The 14832-nt window shown below is 36.0% G+C and overlaps 2 protein-coding genes across 3 annotated transcripts; one reads left to right on the top strand and one right to left on the bottom strand.

The window, feature by feature from the left end:
* Positions 1 to 27: 27 nt before the first annotated feature.
* LOC111810381 (low affinity sulfate transporter 3) lies at positions 28 to 4841 on the bottom strand. 2 transcript variants are annotated; one of them, XM_023697089.2, is made up of 10 exons: positions 4288 to 4841; positions 4158 to 4206; positions 3870 to 4077; positions 3620 to 3800; positions 3477 to 3545; positions 2144 to 2374; positions 1656 to 2069; positions 646 to 839; positions 471 to 547; positions 28 to 388 (listed from the first exon to the last, which is right to left on the bottom strand). In XM_023697089.2, exons 1-10 carry the CDS (start codon positions 4636 to 4638, stop codon positions 168 to 170), a joined length of 1995 nt encoding a protein of 664 aa, XP_023552857.2. In that variant the 5' UTR covers positions 4639 to 4841; the 3' UTR covers positions 28 to 167. The 2 variants fall into 2 exon arrangements, with proteins under 2 accessions (XP_023552857.2, XP_086973383.1); XM_087117257.1 differs by having other exon boundaries at positions 3870 to 4080.
* A 5477-nt stretch (positions 4842 to 10318) lies between these two features.
* On the top strand, positions 10319 to 13440 carry LOC111810438 (inositol-3-phosphate synthase). The gene is made up of 10 exons (XM_023697146.2): positions 10319 to 10870; positions 10936 to 11004; positions 11161 to 11296; positions 11408 to 11655; positions 11883 to 12109; positions 12190 to 12305; positions 12382 to 12558; positions 12702 to 12890; positions 12979 to 13041; positions 13131 to 13440. The coding sequence occupies exons 1-10, from the start codon at positions 10683 to 10685 to the stop codon at positions 13248 to 13250; spliced, it is 1533 nt and encodes a 510-aa protein (XP_023552914.1). The 5' UTR covers positions 10319 to 10682; the 3' UTR covers positions 13251 to 13440.
* Positions 13441 to 14832: the final 1392 nt, after the last annotated feature.

Genomic DNA, 14832 nt, shown 5'->3' on the forward strand with positions numbered 1-14832 from the left:
TGATGAGACATGGGATTTCCCCAACAATTATTATAATCACACATATTTTACAAACCCATAATTTGTTGGTTTGGTACCATAGACCAATTAAAATCCCCACATTACAAGAGACAAACCATAAGTAGGAGTATTGTTCCATAATTTATTCCATTGAAAGTGATAGTTATTTAGATCATGGCTCCCAATTTAGCTGCAACACATGCATCCACAGCTTCCCCAACACTCAAGAACACCTTCCCTTTCAGCTTCCCAACAAAATTTGCTACCCTTAGCTTATGAATCACTTCCCATTTTGGGTTTGCAATGGCCACCTCAACTCCACTGCCTCCCAAACCATTTTGTAGCTCTTCAAGAGAACCAATTCCAGAAGTATCAATGTTCATTAAATCTACATAGGAACAACATAGCTTTATATAAGTAAACTAACCCATGAAACAAAAATTGAAAAAAAGAAAAAGAAATGAACCAACTTGAGAGATCAATCACTAGGAATTGAATGCCTCTCTTCCCTGATGCATCTTCTTCATTGCTGATCATCCTCAGAATCCTAAATCACGAATAAAAACACAGCTTACGAACGTCTCGTAAAACAATCTCAAACTTGAAATGCATTGCCTGTCAGTTACATTGTAGCAGTCGGGTTACCTGTCTTTGATGAAGTTGGCATTTGCGAAGCAAAGTAAGGAAGATTTAACACGGAGGATGAGGACTCCAGGAGTGTTGAGGGCCATTGGGTATTGATGGATATCACCAAAGGTATCAGTTCCAGGGAGTTTGCCCAAAATCTCAGTCCCAGGTTTGATTGAGATTAGTATTATCTTTGCAAATGATATCACAATCTGCATACAATTTTTAGGTTAGAATTTAGTTTTTGAAATAAAATCTAAATGTTATTCAGGTTGCTACTAACGTCTCATGCTTATTAGCATGGTATCAGAGTCATGCCCTAAATTTAGTCGTGCCAATAGATTGGTAAGTCCTCAAATATTGAACAAATGGCTCCAAAAGAAAAGGAGTCAAGCCGCCTCGAAGACAGTAAAAAATGACTAAGACTCCAAAGGAGTCGAGCCTCAGAGGTGCACTTTGTTCGAGGGGAGGCTTATCTCTTAATGCGAAAATATAACTCTTAAATGAACATCATGTTGGAAAATACCCCGAGTATTTCGAACAATACTTAGTAAGTGACCCCACATCATGTTGGAAAATACCCCGAGTATTTCGAACAATACTCAGTAAGTGACCCCACCATAGGGGTTATGGTAATGCAAATATATGCAATCATGCTCTTAAGACCTATCTCTATTTTCTAGGTAAAGGCAAGACGCTCATGTACAGATGACGGCGGCATTGCAAATAGAGACGGTAGCACATGCATAGAATAGTCGCATATTTAATTACAGGAGGTTTGCATTTCATCATTTAAATTATTTTATTTTGTAATTGTTTTTAATTTTTTGAATTCCAGCGTTTTTGTTTGAAACACGTAAAACCGACCGTGTTTTCCATAGTTATAAAATGTTTTAAATGTTTTTTTCATTTAAGAATTATATTTTCACGTTAAAAATTTTTGCATGAGACGTTATTAGCAACTCTGAATACGTAGAAATTAAAAATCTATTAGATACGAGAGTGAGTAAGAGGAAGAAGGTAGATACCGAGAGGAGGAGGCCGAACTCGACGGATAGAAAGAGGACTCCGAGAAAGGCTCCGAGGCAGGCGAAGAAGTCGAGCTTGTCGATTTTCCAGATATTGTAAGCTTGATGAAAATCAATGAGGCCTGGAAGTGCCGACAGAATTATGGAGGCTAGAATGGCGTTGGGAGTGAAGTAGAGCAGCTTAGTTAACACCTCTAATGATATCATCACCGTCACAGCCATTACTATGTTGGAAACCGCCGTCTGGCAACCGGCAGTGAAATTCACGGCCGTCCGGGAGAAGGAGCCGGTGGCTGTGTAGCAAGAAGTGAGAGAGCCGGCGAGGTTCATGCAGCCTAAGGCAACCATCTCTCTGTTGCCATCAATGGTGTATCCTTTCATGGAGGCGAAGGATCTCCCGACAGCAATAGCTTCCTGAAATCGTGGAAGAATATTAATGGTGTTGAAATGAATTAGGGTTTAGGGTTTAGGGTTTGAAATGAACTAACTGTGAGAGCTATAACGGCGACGATGAGGGCGGCGGTGACGATTTGGGAGATTTGAGGGCTGTGGAATTGGAGGTGGCGAGCGGAGATGGGGTTGAGCCCGGCGGGGACTCGTTTTACGATCTTGACGCCGTGCTGGTCGGCTCTTGTGAGGAACACCATAAGGGTTGAGAGGATTACAGACAACAGTGGGGCTATGACTGCTAACCCGAATAATTTCTTGTACTTTTTCCCCTGTAAATGAATTTAACGAATGTCAGCGAGGAAACTGGCTCTGAAAGGAGTAGATTGTGAGATCACACATTATCAAACAGTGAAAAAAAAACATTTTTTATAAGGATGTGGAAACCTATCCCTCTAGCACCTTCAGCAAAACCCGAAAGAAAAAGTCCAAAGAAAATAATATCAGCTACCTGTGGGCTTGAGCGGTTACCGTTCCATTTCAAACATATAACAAAAATAGGATAGTCATGCCTTAATGCATGAAAATCATAACATCAATCATATGCACAATTAAACAAGCTCAACGGAGAGATAACATCCATCAATCACGCAGAGCATAAAACAAAATGTCTCTTCCTCCATCAAACAAGAGCGGAAGACAAAATTAGGTAGGTTTATCAATTCTCTTGTTCTAAGGGCAATTTTGTAATTTTGTAATATTCACCCTTGAAAGCAAGAAGTAAATAACGTGACCATATCGCAAAAAATGCAGTAGAAACGCTATTCAAATTGCAAATCTTAAACACGGAACCTTGCATTCAGACATTAAGTCAACAACCGAACCTTGCATTTAGACATTAAGTCAACTAAACTTAAAATTGGTAAAGAGAATAGGGCGTTATAATTTAAGTTCATTTAAATCTTTTAGCTATTATGGTAAGTAGAGTGTCATAACTTTTTCGGTTAGGATAGTCAAGCCTTAATGCATGAAATTTATAACATCAATCATATGCCCAATCAAACACGGTCAACATGGAGATAACATCCATCAATTCCAAGAGCACAGATTAGAATATCCCTTCCTCTCTCGTACAAGAGCGAAAGACATTAAATTAGACATATTTCTCAATTCTCTCGTCCTAAGGGCAATTTTGTAATTGTATAATATTTACTCTTATAAACAAGAAGTAAATAACGTGACCATATCACAAAAGATACAATAGAAACACGGACCACACAGGTTCTCTATTCAAATTTGAATCAAATATTAAGTCAATTAACCTTAAAATTTATAAAGAAAATAAGAGGTTAGAATTTAGCCATTTCAATCTAGTATCTATTATGGTGAGTACGGTGTGATAAGAAAAGAAAATGATTTAAGCTATAAGCTTACCAATAATCTGGTGATGAGGATGAACGACAGGAAGGAGCAGCCAATGATGAAGTTCAATGGGTTCCACCGCTGCAAATGAAATTTAAGATCAAATGAATCTCAGGAGAGAATTAAATTTTGTTTGAGTTTAATGAATTGATTACAGTATTTTCATGGCGGAATGATCCAAACACAGCTTCCATAACAGAGATGATATCAGTTTTGTTGGTGAAGTGAGTGAGGCCAAGCAATCCTTTGAGCTGTTGAAGCCCAATAACAATGGCAGCTCCCCCCATGAACCCAACAATGGCGGCATGTGATAGAAAATCCACCAAAAATCCCAGCCTGAAATGGTTAAAAAAAGTTCAGGATTATGGGTTTAATTATGTTAATTTGAAGAAGAAAGAGTCAGACCGTAAGAACCCAAAGGCGGCTTGGAAGATTCCGGCGAAGAAAGTGGTGGTGAAGATGAGGTTTCTGTAGGCAAGTGGGTCGGCGGCGGGATCTTGAATTTTCCCGATCAGCGACGGTAGAAGCAGAGATACTATGGCCACTGGGCCGATGGCTATTTCCCTTGAACTTCCTAATACTGCATAAACCAGTGGCGGCACAATGCTTGTATCTGCTACCCACCAAAAAAAAATGGCTCAAAACACGAAATTAAGGTTGTTTTAAATGGAAATCTTTGATCTTTGAACTTACAGAGGCCATATTGTGGATCAAGCTTCGCCAGATTTGCATATCCAATGCTCTGTATCATCACTGATTAAATGAAAGAAAACAGAGCAAAAACAGAGTGAAAACAGAGTGAAAACAGAGAAGGACAATTTACCTGGGGAATGCAGAGGCTGGCAAGGGTCAGGCCGGAAAAGATGTCGTGTTTGAGCATGGCGAGATTGTAGCTCCGGCCCCATGAGAGGATGGGGAAGACGGCCTGCAAAAGGGAACCGAGCAGAGCAATTCCGGTGTTTCTTTTGGGGGAGAAAAGCTTGGTCGGATTAGGAAACATGGTGTCGCGGAGAGAGTTGAGGAGGTCTCGCCAAACTCCCGGCGGTTCTGGTGGGTTTGTCACCCACTGCGCCCTGTCCGCTGGGCTGCACTTGTCGATGTCAAGGGCGGGAATATCCCTGACCGTCGAGGACTCCAACATAGTTGGAGATATGTCGGCGTTGGCGACGGACATGTTTGAAGTGTTTGGGGGAACGTCGGGAGAGCTGTGTGTCAGTGACACAGCTCGGTCAGATTCCGGCGAGTCAGAAGGAAGGTTGGTGAGACTCTGAAGGTTAATTGCATGAATCGACGCCGCAGAGGGGAAAGCGAGACACAGCTCCCACCATATAAACCCACTCCAAATCAACTCATTCTCGGTGGGTCAAGGTTACCAAATATAAAATTGCTTCAAATAATTCATTTTTTTTCTGTTTATGATACGGTCCTGATCTAATAAGAGGTACTATAGATGATGACTTCCAATTCTTTTAAAACATTTCTTAATCATTATATCTTCAAAATCTCTCTTTTTTATAATTTTCATTCATTTATATACTTCTCATTTATTCAAATGTCATATCTAAATTTAAATAATTTAGTCGGTAAACTTTAATAATTAATAATTTAATTTCAATATGTGGGGCTTCTAGTCCCCTGTTTTGTATAATTATATATATAAAAAATCAAAATTTAAAGTTAAAACACAATTTTTTTTAATGTATAAAAAGTTTTAAAAACTAATATTCTTGATGATGATGCAATATTTAGGAAAGTTTTTTATTTGTAGATCCCAATATTTTGGTATTAAAATATGTATAATGGAACAAATTAGTGTACTTATTTTCATTGATTAAAGTTAAAAAAAAAAAAAAAAAAAAAAAAAAAAAAAAAGTGAAATTAGAGAGAATAAAAAATATTAAAATAAAAAATTAAGTAATATAGTGAGTCAACATGATGGGAATTCAATTGAATGGATTGAATTAATTTGGAATCCAAACTTTATATTATATATAATATAAAGTAAGTGAATTTCTTTATCATATTATTAGTATCAATCTAAAATATGAAGAATTTTTTTAATTGATAATTTATATATAATTGGATATTTATTCAAATTAAATATCTATTATAGAATTTCTTTATCATATTATTAGTTCAACGTGAAATCGAATTATCTACTCTAAAATATTTTTATTTTATTCAAGAATTTTTAAACTCGTTTTATTATCAATTGGTTTTGAGATAAAACTACGTATAATCTCTTGATATTAACCAATGAATTATACTCATGTTGATCGACTTGTATTATTTGACAGACGGATAATATTGAATCGTTGATGATGTAATCAATATTTTATAATATAAAAAAGAATAAAAGTACATTTCTAAAATGTTTTGAATGGTTAGAATTGTCGATGAAAATTAATACTCACTTTTCGGTAAAGGTAAAGGGAAGAAGAAGAATCAAACAAGGTTGTCAAATGCAAATGCTTTTACCCAACATATCAAGTGCCTCCACGGTGTCGTGCCTATAGCTAATTGCTCTATTAAATTAATGCCTAGCTAATTATGAGTAAAGCTCGAGGTTGATTTAGTCACATTCGTCATTAACTTACCGTACTAACCACGATTATTTACGGAAAAAACGTTTTAGCCCTTGAAACATTTTAAGTTAAGGTGTGAGATCCTATATCGGTTGGAGAGTGGGACAACGATATTTAAAAGGTTAAAATGGATAATATTTGATAGCGGTAAGCTTGAGTTGTTACAAAATGATATTAGAATCAGACACCAAGTTATGTGCCAACGAGTACGGGACGTTATTATTATTACTACGGATGACGTGGATTGCCCACACAAAAGGCATTACTTTAATGAGGAAAGAAAAGGGGATGGCTAAAAAGGAGCCAAACGAAAGTGAATGAATGTAGACTTGTTTCAAGGAGAATTAAAAGATAAAAATAAATAAATAAAAGCTGATTTTGGCGCCTTTCATTTTTTTAATTCTTTTTTTATGATCTAAAAATTAGAATATTTGATTTGTTGGTCGATGACGCATAGTTGACTTATACTTAAGTTGACCCCATTTCAGACTTTAAACTCAAAGTGATGGATCGGGGGAGCAAAATCATGAGTCTATAAACCACCGATGCTTATTAAATTATCATATTTCATCCACTAAACCCACTACACCACAGTTACAAACCCTTGTACGTTGTATCGAGACACTTCTTATTCCACTCCTTCCTCTTTTCATTCTCGCCCTCTCTTTTTTATTTAAAAGAATATTGAATACGCGTGTAAATTAAATGGAATTCAACTATAGTTAGGCCCTTTTTATTTTTATTTTTTTTAATATTTATTCTAGAATTAAAATATAAGATCTTAAATTAACATTTTATTTATTACGCAAATTTAATAAAGTGGAGGCTACTTTTTAATTTAAAATATTTTTAAATGGCAATTTGATTTCGTCATTAACCAACACTTGACAAATACATTTAACTTTTAATTAAAATATAATTATTTTTGAGTTTAACCTATGTCATTAACCATTCATAACATTGCAAATATTTGATAATGTTAAAAATAAATTCTATTATATATATATATATCGATTTTTGACCTAAACCACGGGAATAAAATTCATAATTCAAAGTATCAAATATTTATCTGTCAAAAGTAACATTAAAATTTTTAAAATAAAGTAGGAATATGTTCGTAACTTCATTTTCATGTCAGACAAAAAAAAAATGTCAACCTGCAAAGTGAACAAAATTTTCATTTTTTTAACATTCAGCTTACTCCAAACCGAAAAACATCATATCCATATAGTTGAATTATCGGATCATATGAACATCACTAAGAATTAAGTTATCTGAACCAAAAATAAAACTTTGGGGATTGAACCAAAAAATAAGATTATTGAAAACTCATAAGCTAAATTAATAAAAATACTCGGGTTCGGGTTCGTAAGGTTGTTAGCCGCACACACCCTTAAAACCCAAGCCCAAATGGGGCTGTACTCAAAAGTGGGCCGTGGGCCATTTTTTCTCCACAATCCAACACCCCGTTTGAGGGTTGAGATGCATTTAGAAGAGCCTCTCTCCAACACCCCAATAATTGGTAAGCGGATAGTAGCTAGTACAGCGTTTGTAGAGCTTCCACCTCTCTTTCTGATCTGGTACAGTACTATTGAGTTAGACGTGAAGCGGACACGTGACCTAAGAGAGAGTTTGGATAGATTTTCCGGTGTGGTGGATCTGCCTTGTGAGAGGACGTTGATCATGTAGGTAGTTAGCAAAGCTGATATATATAGGAGATAGCGCCCCTGATCTTAGTCAACTACATGGTTTATGAGATGGGTTCGTCAACTACCTCCCATAGATGACGAGCAGGCTAGCAACCACCATGCTATTCCCACTTGTTAGTGAGTGTTCATTGAGGTAGCACCTCAACACCGAATACTGATTACCACTGCATAACCTACGCTAGCTACCCAAGATTGTTCACAACAAAAGCAATAAATCTAGAAGCTAAAGTAAAACTCGTAGTCACCTTCTAAATCATAGATGTTACGAGAGCCTACAAGTAGATTGCTGACTGTTTATGTCTTATTTTATTTACTTTGATCTTCTCTTTTTCTTTGAAACCTCAAAATTCGAGACGTGACATTTATATTCTTAAAAAAAAAAACAATTTAATCTCTATAAATAATGGGCGAATAATAATACTAAAATAATGGCCCCCAACCCCACCTTAATAATCACGTGTTCTTTGTTAGGTACATTTCATTTACTTTATTTCTTTATTATAATCCACGTATTATCATATAGCATCAATGTCCCCTCCATTTTTTTTAATTTAATAATGTCACATCCAACATTTACTTTATTTATTTATTAGAATCCAAATTTGGAGTAGTTTATAAATTCACGGTAAAAAATACATTTAAGTGTAACAACACAAGCCCACCGCTAGCAGATATTGTCCGCTTTGGTCCGTTACGTATCGCCGTCAACCTCACCGTTTTAAACACGTCTGCTAGGGGAAAGTTTTCTCTCTTATAAACAATGTTTCGTTTTCCTTCCAACCAATGTAAGATCTCACAATCCACCTCCCCCTTTGAAGTCCAATGTCCTCATTAGCACAACACTCGGTGTCTACTTTTGATACCATTTGTAACAACCCGATGTCACCACTAATAGATATTGTCTGTTTTGGCCCCGTTACGTTTTGAGATCGGAGAGAGAAACGAAACATTCATCATAAAGATGTAAAAACCACTCTCTAGCATACACATTTTAAAACTATAAGATTGACGACAATACATAATGGACTTAAGTGGACAATATCTATTAGCGGTGGCCTGGAACGGTTAACTTATTTCAACCTAATACGAGTAAAATCATTGAACTGACAGCAATAATAAAATAATCTTACATGGCAAAAGGAAATGGCCCCCACCCCCACCTTAATAAACACGTTTGTCAATTTCCCCCCTTTGTCGGGTTCATTTCATTACCTTTTTTTTTTCTTTCTTTTATTATAATCCACATATTCCCCACCCCATTTTATGAGGTCCTAAACACATCACATGTCACGTCATCAATTTTCTCTGTTGGATGCCACGTTAGCTAATTTTATTTGCAGTCAAAGTTCTTAAAAATAATAATAATAATCTTTTTAGACCTATTTAATCTTTTTCTAAGTAGTTTTTGAAAAAGTCTCGAGAATAATTCTATTTATTTAAATTCATATTTTATTGTATATATTATTGAAGCGGTATCAGTATAAGGGACTGTGACCAATTGATGTTGAAAGGGAGTGGCATGAGCCAGATAATAAGTACATTATTTGGGGGCATATATGGAAATTACTAAGCTGTTCGGATCTATTATGATATAGTCACCACGCGCTTAACCAACCTCTTTTTCTTATTTTGACAAATAGGAAAGTTCGGTGTATAATTCGAATATCATAAAGATTACAATACATAATAAATAATTGCATAATCTTTTAATATCATTTTTTTTTTAAAGTAATCTTTAGTTATTTTAATAAATAGCAGACCGATCATTGAACTCTGTGCAATAAGTCGAACACATTAGCTGTCTTCTCTTAGGTTGTAAAGTAAAAGTTAGAGAAGGGCGATCGCTCATTCTTGAAATCAACAACTACAATGTAGTAGTAAAATTGAGTAATTTTCTCCCGTAAAATGTAGTTTATAAGAACTTAGGTCTCGTTTATTTTATAATAACGTAAGATTCTAAGCATCTCTGTTATCACTTTTGAATTGCGGTAATATTCCTCTCTTTTAAAGATGTTTTGATTCGGGTTGAAGAGAGGGAGCTTCTAACTATTAGCCACCACTTTATTTTTGTATATGAAATGTACGAGAGACTACACCGACATCTTCTTCGACTACATCAACTAACTATCAACAAAATGAAGTCATTTATAAGAAAATATAAGCCGGTTATTTAGTGACTAGGGTGGTGACGTTGATGAGGATGATTAAAATACATTAGGTTTGGCTTTGGAATTTTTTTTGGGTTCGGTTGTTAAACTGTGCCACATCATCTTCCACATAAGCAAAAAGAAGTTGGTGAAGTCCTCGTCACTTACCATGTCATCAAATTTTTATCATGTGAGTGCCACATCAGCAAAATTGTGACCATCGATCACGCAAAATGGCACATCACCAGCCACATAAGTTTTTTAATTTAATGTCGGATTTAAATAAATTAAAAGCATTAATACAAAAAACAGTTCAAAACTAAATAACAATTAGCATTATTTAATACATTATTAATTAAAAAAATATAAAATTTATTCGATAATTATACAAATGGTTGTGAAAGGGATAACCATATCTCAGAACAGAGGAAGCTTTTCAGTGTTATCTTCTGCCATTTTTCTGTTCCGTTCCGTTTTCATGGAGGATGGAAGGAGAGGAGAAGACGAAGATCCTCGACATCCACAGTGGTGGCTCTTCAACGCGTACTTGTCTTGCGACGCGTGTCGATTTCCCCTTCCAATTTCGTCTATAAATCCGGAGCTCCCGCTCCAAGCGGTGAGCACAGCACCAGTTGAGAGATCGAGAGATTCAGAAAGAGAAGAAAGCGGGAACATCTTTCTTTTCTCTTCCTCCATTTTGTTTTTCTATTTTTGTTCCTTCTTCTTCCTTCTTCCTTCTTCCTTGGATTTTGTTTTTTTCGTCTCTGTTTGGGAAAAATGTTCATCGATAGCTTCAAGGTCGAATCCCCCAACGTTAAGTACACGGATCATGAGATTCATTCCGTCTACAATTACGAAACTACCGAGCTCCTTCATGAGAACAGAAATGGAACCTATCAATGGATTGTTAAGCCCAAATCCGTTCAATATGAATTCAAAACTGACATTCGTGTCCCCAAATTAGGGTTTGTTTTTTCTTCTCAATCCGTTTTTTTCTTTCTTTTTTTACCCTAACTTTTGAATTTCATAGGATGATGCTCGTTGGATGGGGAGGAAACAATGGATGTACTCTCACTGGAGGCATCATAGCCAATCGGGAGTAAGTTTTTCTTTCTCCATTTTGGATTTGACTTTTTGGGATTTTGTTATTTCTTAATTGAACTTCTGCCCAAAATGAATGTCTTCTTGTTGTGTAGTGAATATAATAACGTTGTTGTATTGTTTCTGAAATTGGATGATGGATACTCTTTTTCAGAGGGATCTCTTGGGCAACCAAGGATAAAGTTCAGCAAGCCAATTATTTTGGGTCATTAACCCAAGCATCCTCCATTCGGGTTGGCTCTATTGATGGCGAGGAGATCTATGCTCCATTTAAGAGCCTCCTACCCATGGTAATAATCATATATCTGTTTTCAATTAATTGGAGATTGATGGGTTTGTGATATAGTGATTACATTATGATTTTGAGCTTAGCTTAGCAAAATGATTCAAATCTCTCCCAGGTCAATCCTGATGATATTGTGTTTGGAGGGTGGGACATAAGTGACATGAACTTGGCCGATGCCATGGCCAGAGCTAGGGTCCTTGATATTGATCTGCAAAAGCAGCTGAGACCCTACATGGAATCCATGGTCCCACTTCCTGGAATATTCAATCCCGATTTTGTTGCTGCAAATCAGGGCTCTCGAGCCAATAACGTTATCAAAGGCACCAAGAAAGAACAACTCCAGCAAGTCATTAAAGATATCCGGTATATATTTTACAGTTTATGTCATTCAAACATTAAAGTTTTCAAGTTTTCATAATCTTTGACTGCATATTATATGTTTTCCTAAAAGTGAGTGAGCTATGTGGGATCATATGGGGGCAGCTGCTGTACTTTCTGGTTTTATGCTTTCAAAATATCTTCAATCAGGACAATATATATGCTTGTGAGGAATCTAGTTTTACTCTTTTGAAAATTTTGTAATTTATTAGGGAATTTAAGGAAAAGAGTAAGGTGGACAAAGTTGTAGTGCTGTGGACTGCCAACACAGAGAGATACAGTAATGTGCTTGTGGGGCTCAATGACACAATGGAAAGTCTTCTGGCTTCTGTGGACAAAAATGAGTCGGAGATCTCTCCTTCCACACTGTATGCAATTGCTTGTGTTCTTGAAAATGTCCCTTTCATCAATGGTAGCCCACAGAACACTTTTGTCCCAGGTATCATCCTTTCTTCGCCTCGTAAAACTTGCTAATTTTTTACTTCGAATTCGCTCAACTTTGTGGGATTTTGTTTACAGGGTTGATTGACTTAGCCATTCATAGAAATAGTTTGATTGGAGGGGATGATTTTAAGAGTGGTCAGACCAAGATGAAATCTGTGCTTGTAGACTTTCTTGTTGGTGCTGGTATTAAGGTACCTCATTATTCTTTACCAAAGGGTTATAAAATTTTGGGTATTCTAAAATATATGTTGTGGACTTTGGTGTCAGCCAACATCAATAGTGAGCTACAACCATCTAGGAAACAACGATGGAATGAACCTGTCGGCCCCTCAAACCTTCCGATCCAAGGAGATATCAAAGAGTAACGTTGTCGATGATATGGTCTCGAGCAATGGCATTCTTTATGAGCCTGGCGAGCATCCTGACCATGTGGTGGTCATTAAGGTATAATCATTTAAGTTTCCCGAAATCGAAGCTATTATACTTATTCGAAGATGGAATTCAAATATCTTGGATATGAACTGTCATATATATTGAGTGTAAGTTTGTTAAATCCTCCTCCCTGGTTTTGAAATGGAAAATTTCAGTACGTTCCATACGTGGGGGACAGTAAGAGGGCGATGGATGAGTACACTTCAGAGATATTCATGGGTGGAAAAAGCACCATAGTGTTGCACAACACCTGCGAGGACTCTCTGTTGGCCGCTCCGATCATACTCGATTTGGTTCTTCTTGCTGAACTCAGCACTCGCATTCAAATCAAGGCCGAAGGAGAGGTAAGTTTGATCAAGTTCACCTGGGTTCATTTTCTGTTTTCCATTTTGAAATGAATCTAAACAAGTGATGAAATGGTTTGATTTGTAGGGAAAGTTTCACTCTTTCCATCCTGTGGCCACCATACTCAGTTACCTTACAAAAGCTCCTCTTGTAAGTTTTTACACAACCCCATCTGAAACCTTGAACTTTCATTTGATGATTTGAGTATATCTCTGAATGGTTGTAAATGGTGAAAACAGGTACCACCAGGCACGCCCGTGGTGAACGCTCTGTCGAAGCAGCGCGCCATGCTTGAGAATATAATGAGAGCTTGTGTTGGGTTGGCACCTGAGAACAACATGATTTTGGAATACAAGTGAAGCTGAAAGTGTCCTGAGTTTAATAGGAAATTGGTTATCTTTTCTATAAGCTTGTGAAAATATGCAATTAGTTTCTGTTTGGTTTGTATGTCCTCTTTTTATATTCGGCTTGGGGAAGTTGTTTATTACTGGGCAAGCCATGTCTGTAATGGAACTATACATATTCTAAAAATAAACTAGCGTTCTTGAAGGTAACGACCCAACTTTTCACTCCTACACGAAGGCCGCTACTTAAGAATAAGGGACAATCACATCGTTTCGTAGTCACACAACTTCAGGACACCCTCGTCACGAATCAAATAAGTCATGTCACCAATCAAACAACGATGAGTGAACCATAGGTGATAATCTAAATTTTCTCTCTTAGGTCGTTAACTATAATCATGTTAAGATTAAAACTCGAATTACTCGGATTACTCTTCTAAGATATTCAACAACTCCTATCGTTTTCAGTTTCTTAATCAAACTATTGTAACACATTACTATAAGCTTAAATACATTACTATAAGCTTAAAGGTGATGATAATGGAGGTCTATTGACAGTCAATATAAAGGAAATTGACCCGAGAAGATGACGGAGATATAACTAAAAGTAATTCCCTTTCAAAAACGTGATTAATTTTGTGTTTGATTATCGAATTGAAAGGTGGTGGGACAACCAATAATCAAGTGGGCTTATATTTAACACCACAAAATGGCACCAATAATTTGGATGAAGAAGACAAATTCCATTGGCCAATAACTCTAATAGTAAAAGGATTCCATTGCCCTTGAAGTGACTTTAACCTTATCTCCAAACTGTTTGGAATAGTGTAAATCGTGTTAACCATTATATTATGCATTTGCTTTGTGTCCATTTCTTATTTGGCCTTATGGTCGCTTCGACTTTCATTTCAAACGTAAAAACAATCAACTTTAGCAAAAGGCACAAAACACGAAGTTGTAATTTTTATCGTTCATTAGGCTTCCATTTTGTTAGGAAGTATTCGCTCAATAAATTACCGATAAGACCCATCAACAAATTAGTATATGTTTAGTTGGGTTATAATTTTTTCTGATTTGACTGAATTTTTTTATCAGTTCGTCAACTTGAAAATAAGGTTCATAACTCAACTCAACCTTATTTTAAAGATTGTTACGAAGATTAAGAACATTTGACATTTATATCAGAAGGTGAATGTTTGATATCTAAATTTTACGAAATTTTAGTTATTAATACGATATGTTTTAAGGATAAGTACGAAATTTTTTAGATGACCGAGCACGATGGTTTATGAACCCAACAAACTTGATATATTGGATTGGTGTTTACAAAATCTCTCCAACTAAACTCTAGACTCCTAATTTTGAACTATGATTAATGAGAGTTTGAGGTTAAAAAAATAAAAAATAAAATAAAAATAAATTGGAGGTTGGATATTTTATGTAATTGAAAAATAATTGAGGTAGAATAATTATTAAATGGGCTCAAATCGGCCCATCACTTAAAACAAAGTCCAAACTGGCCCAATCCTAATAAATAGAGGCCCCAAAGCTAATAATACTATATATATATATATATATATATATATATATATATATA

This window comes from Cucurbita pepo, chromosome 14 (genome assembly GCF_057944985.1).
Source record: "Cucurbita pepo subsp. pepo isolate OVF chromosome 14, ASM5794498v1, whole genome shotgun sequence".
Classification (NCBI taxonomy): Eukaryota; Viridiplantae; Streptophyta; class Magnoliopsida; order Cucurbitales; family Cucurbitaceae; genus Cucurbita; species Cucurbita pepo.

Bases quoted from the DNA above. Each gene is read 5' to 3' on its own strand.
- LOC111810381 (XM_087117257.1), bottom strand. From the start codon at position 4,638: ATGTCCGTCGCCAACGCCGACATATCTCCAACTATGTTGGAGTCCTCG. The intron at 3,546-3,619 runs GTAATCAATTCA...TTTCATTTGCAG, and splicing joins CATTCCGCCATGAAAATACT to CGGTGGAACCCATTGAACTT. The intron at 389-470 runs GTTGGTTCATTT...GTTCCTATGTAG, and splicing joins CCTAGTGATTGATCTCTCAA to ATTTAATGAACATTGATACT.
- LOC111810438 (XM_023697146.2), top strand. From the start codon at position 10,683: ATGTTCATCGATAGCTTCAAGGTCGAATCCCCCAACGTTAAGTACACG. The intron at 11,297-11,407 runs GTAATAATCATA...AATCTCTCCCAG, and splicing joins TTAAGAGCCTCCTACCCATG to GTCAATCCTGATGATATTGT. The intron at 11,656-11,882 runs GTATATATTTTA...GTAATTTATTAG, and splicing joins CAAGTCATTAAAGATATCCG to GGAATTTAAGGAAAAGAGTA.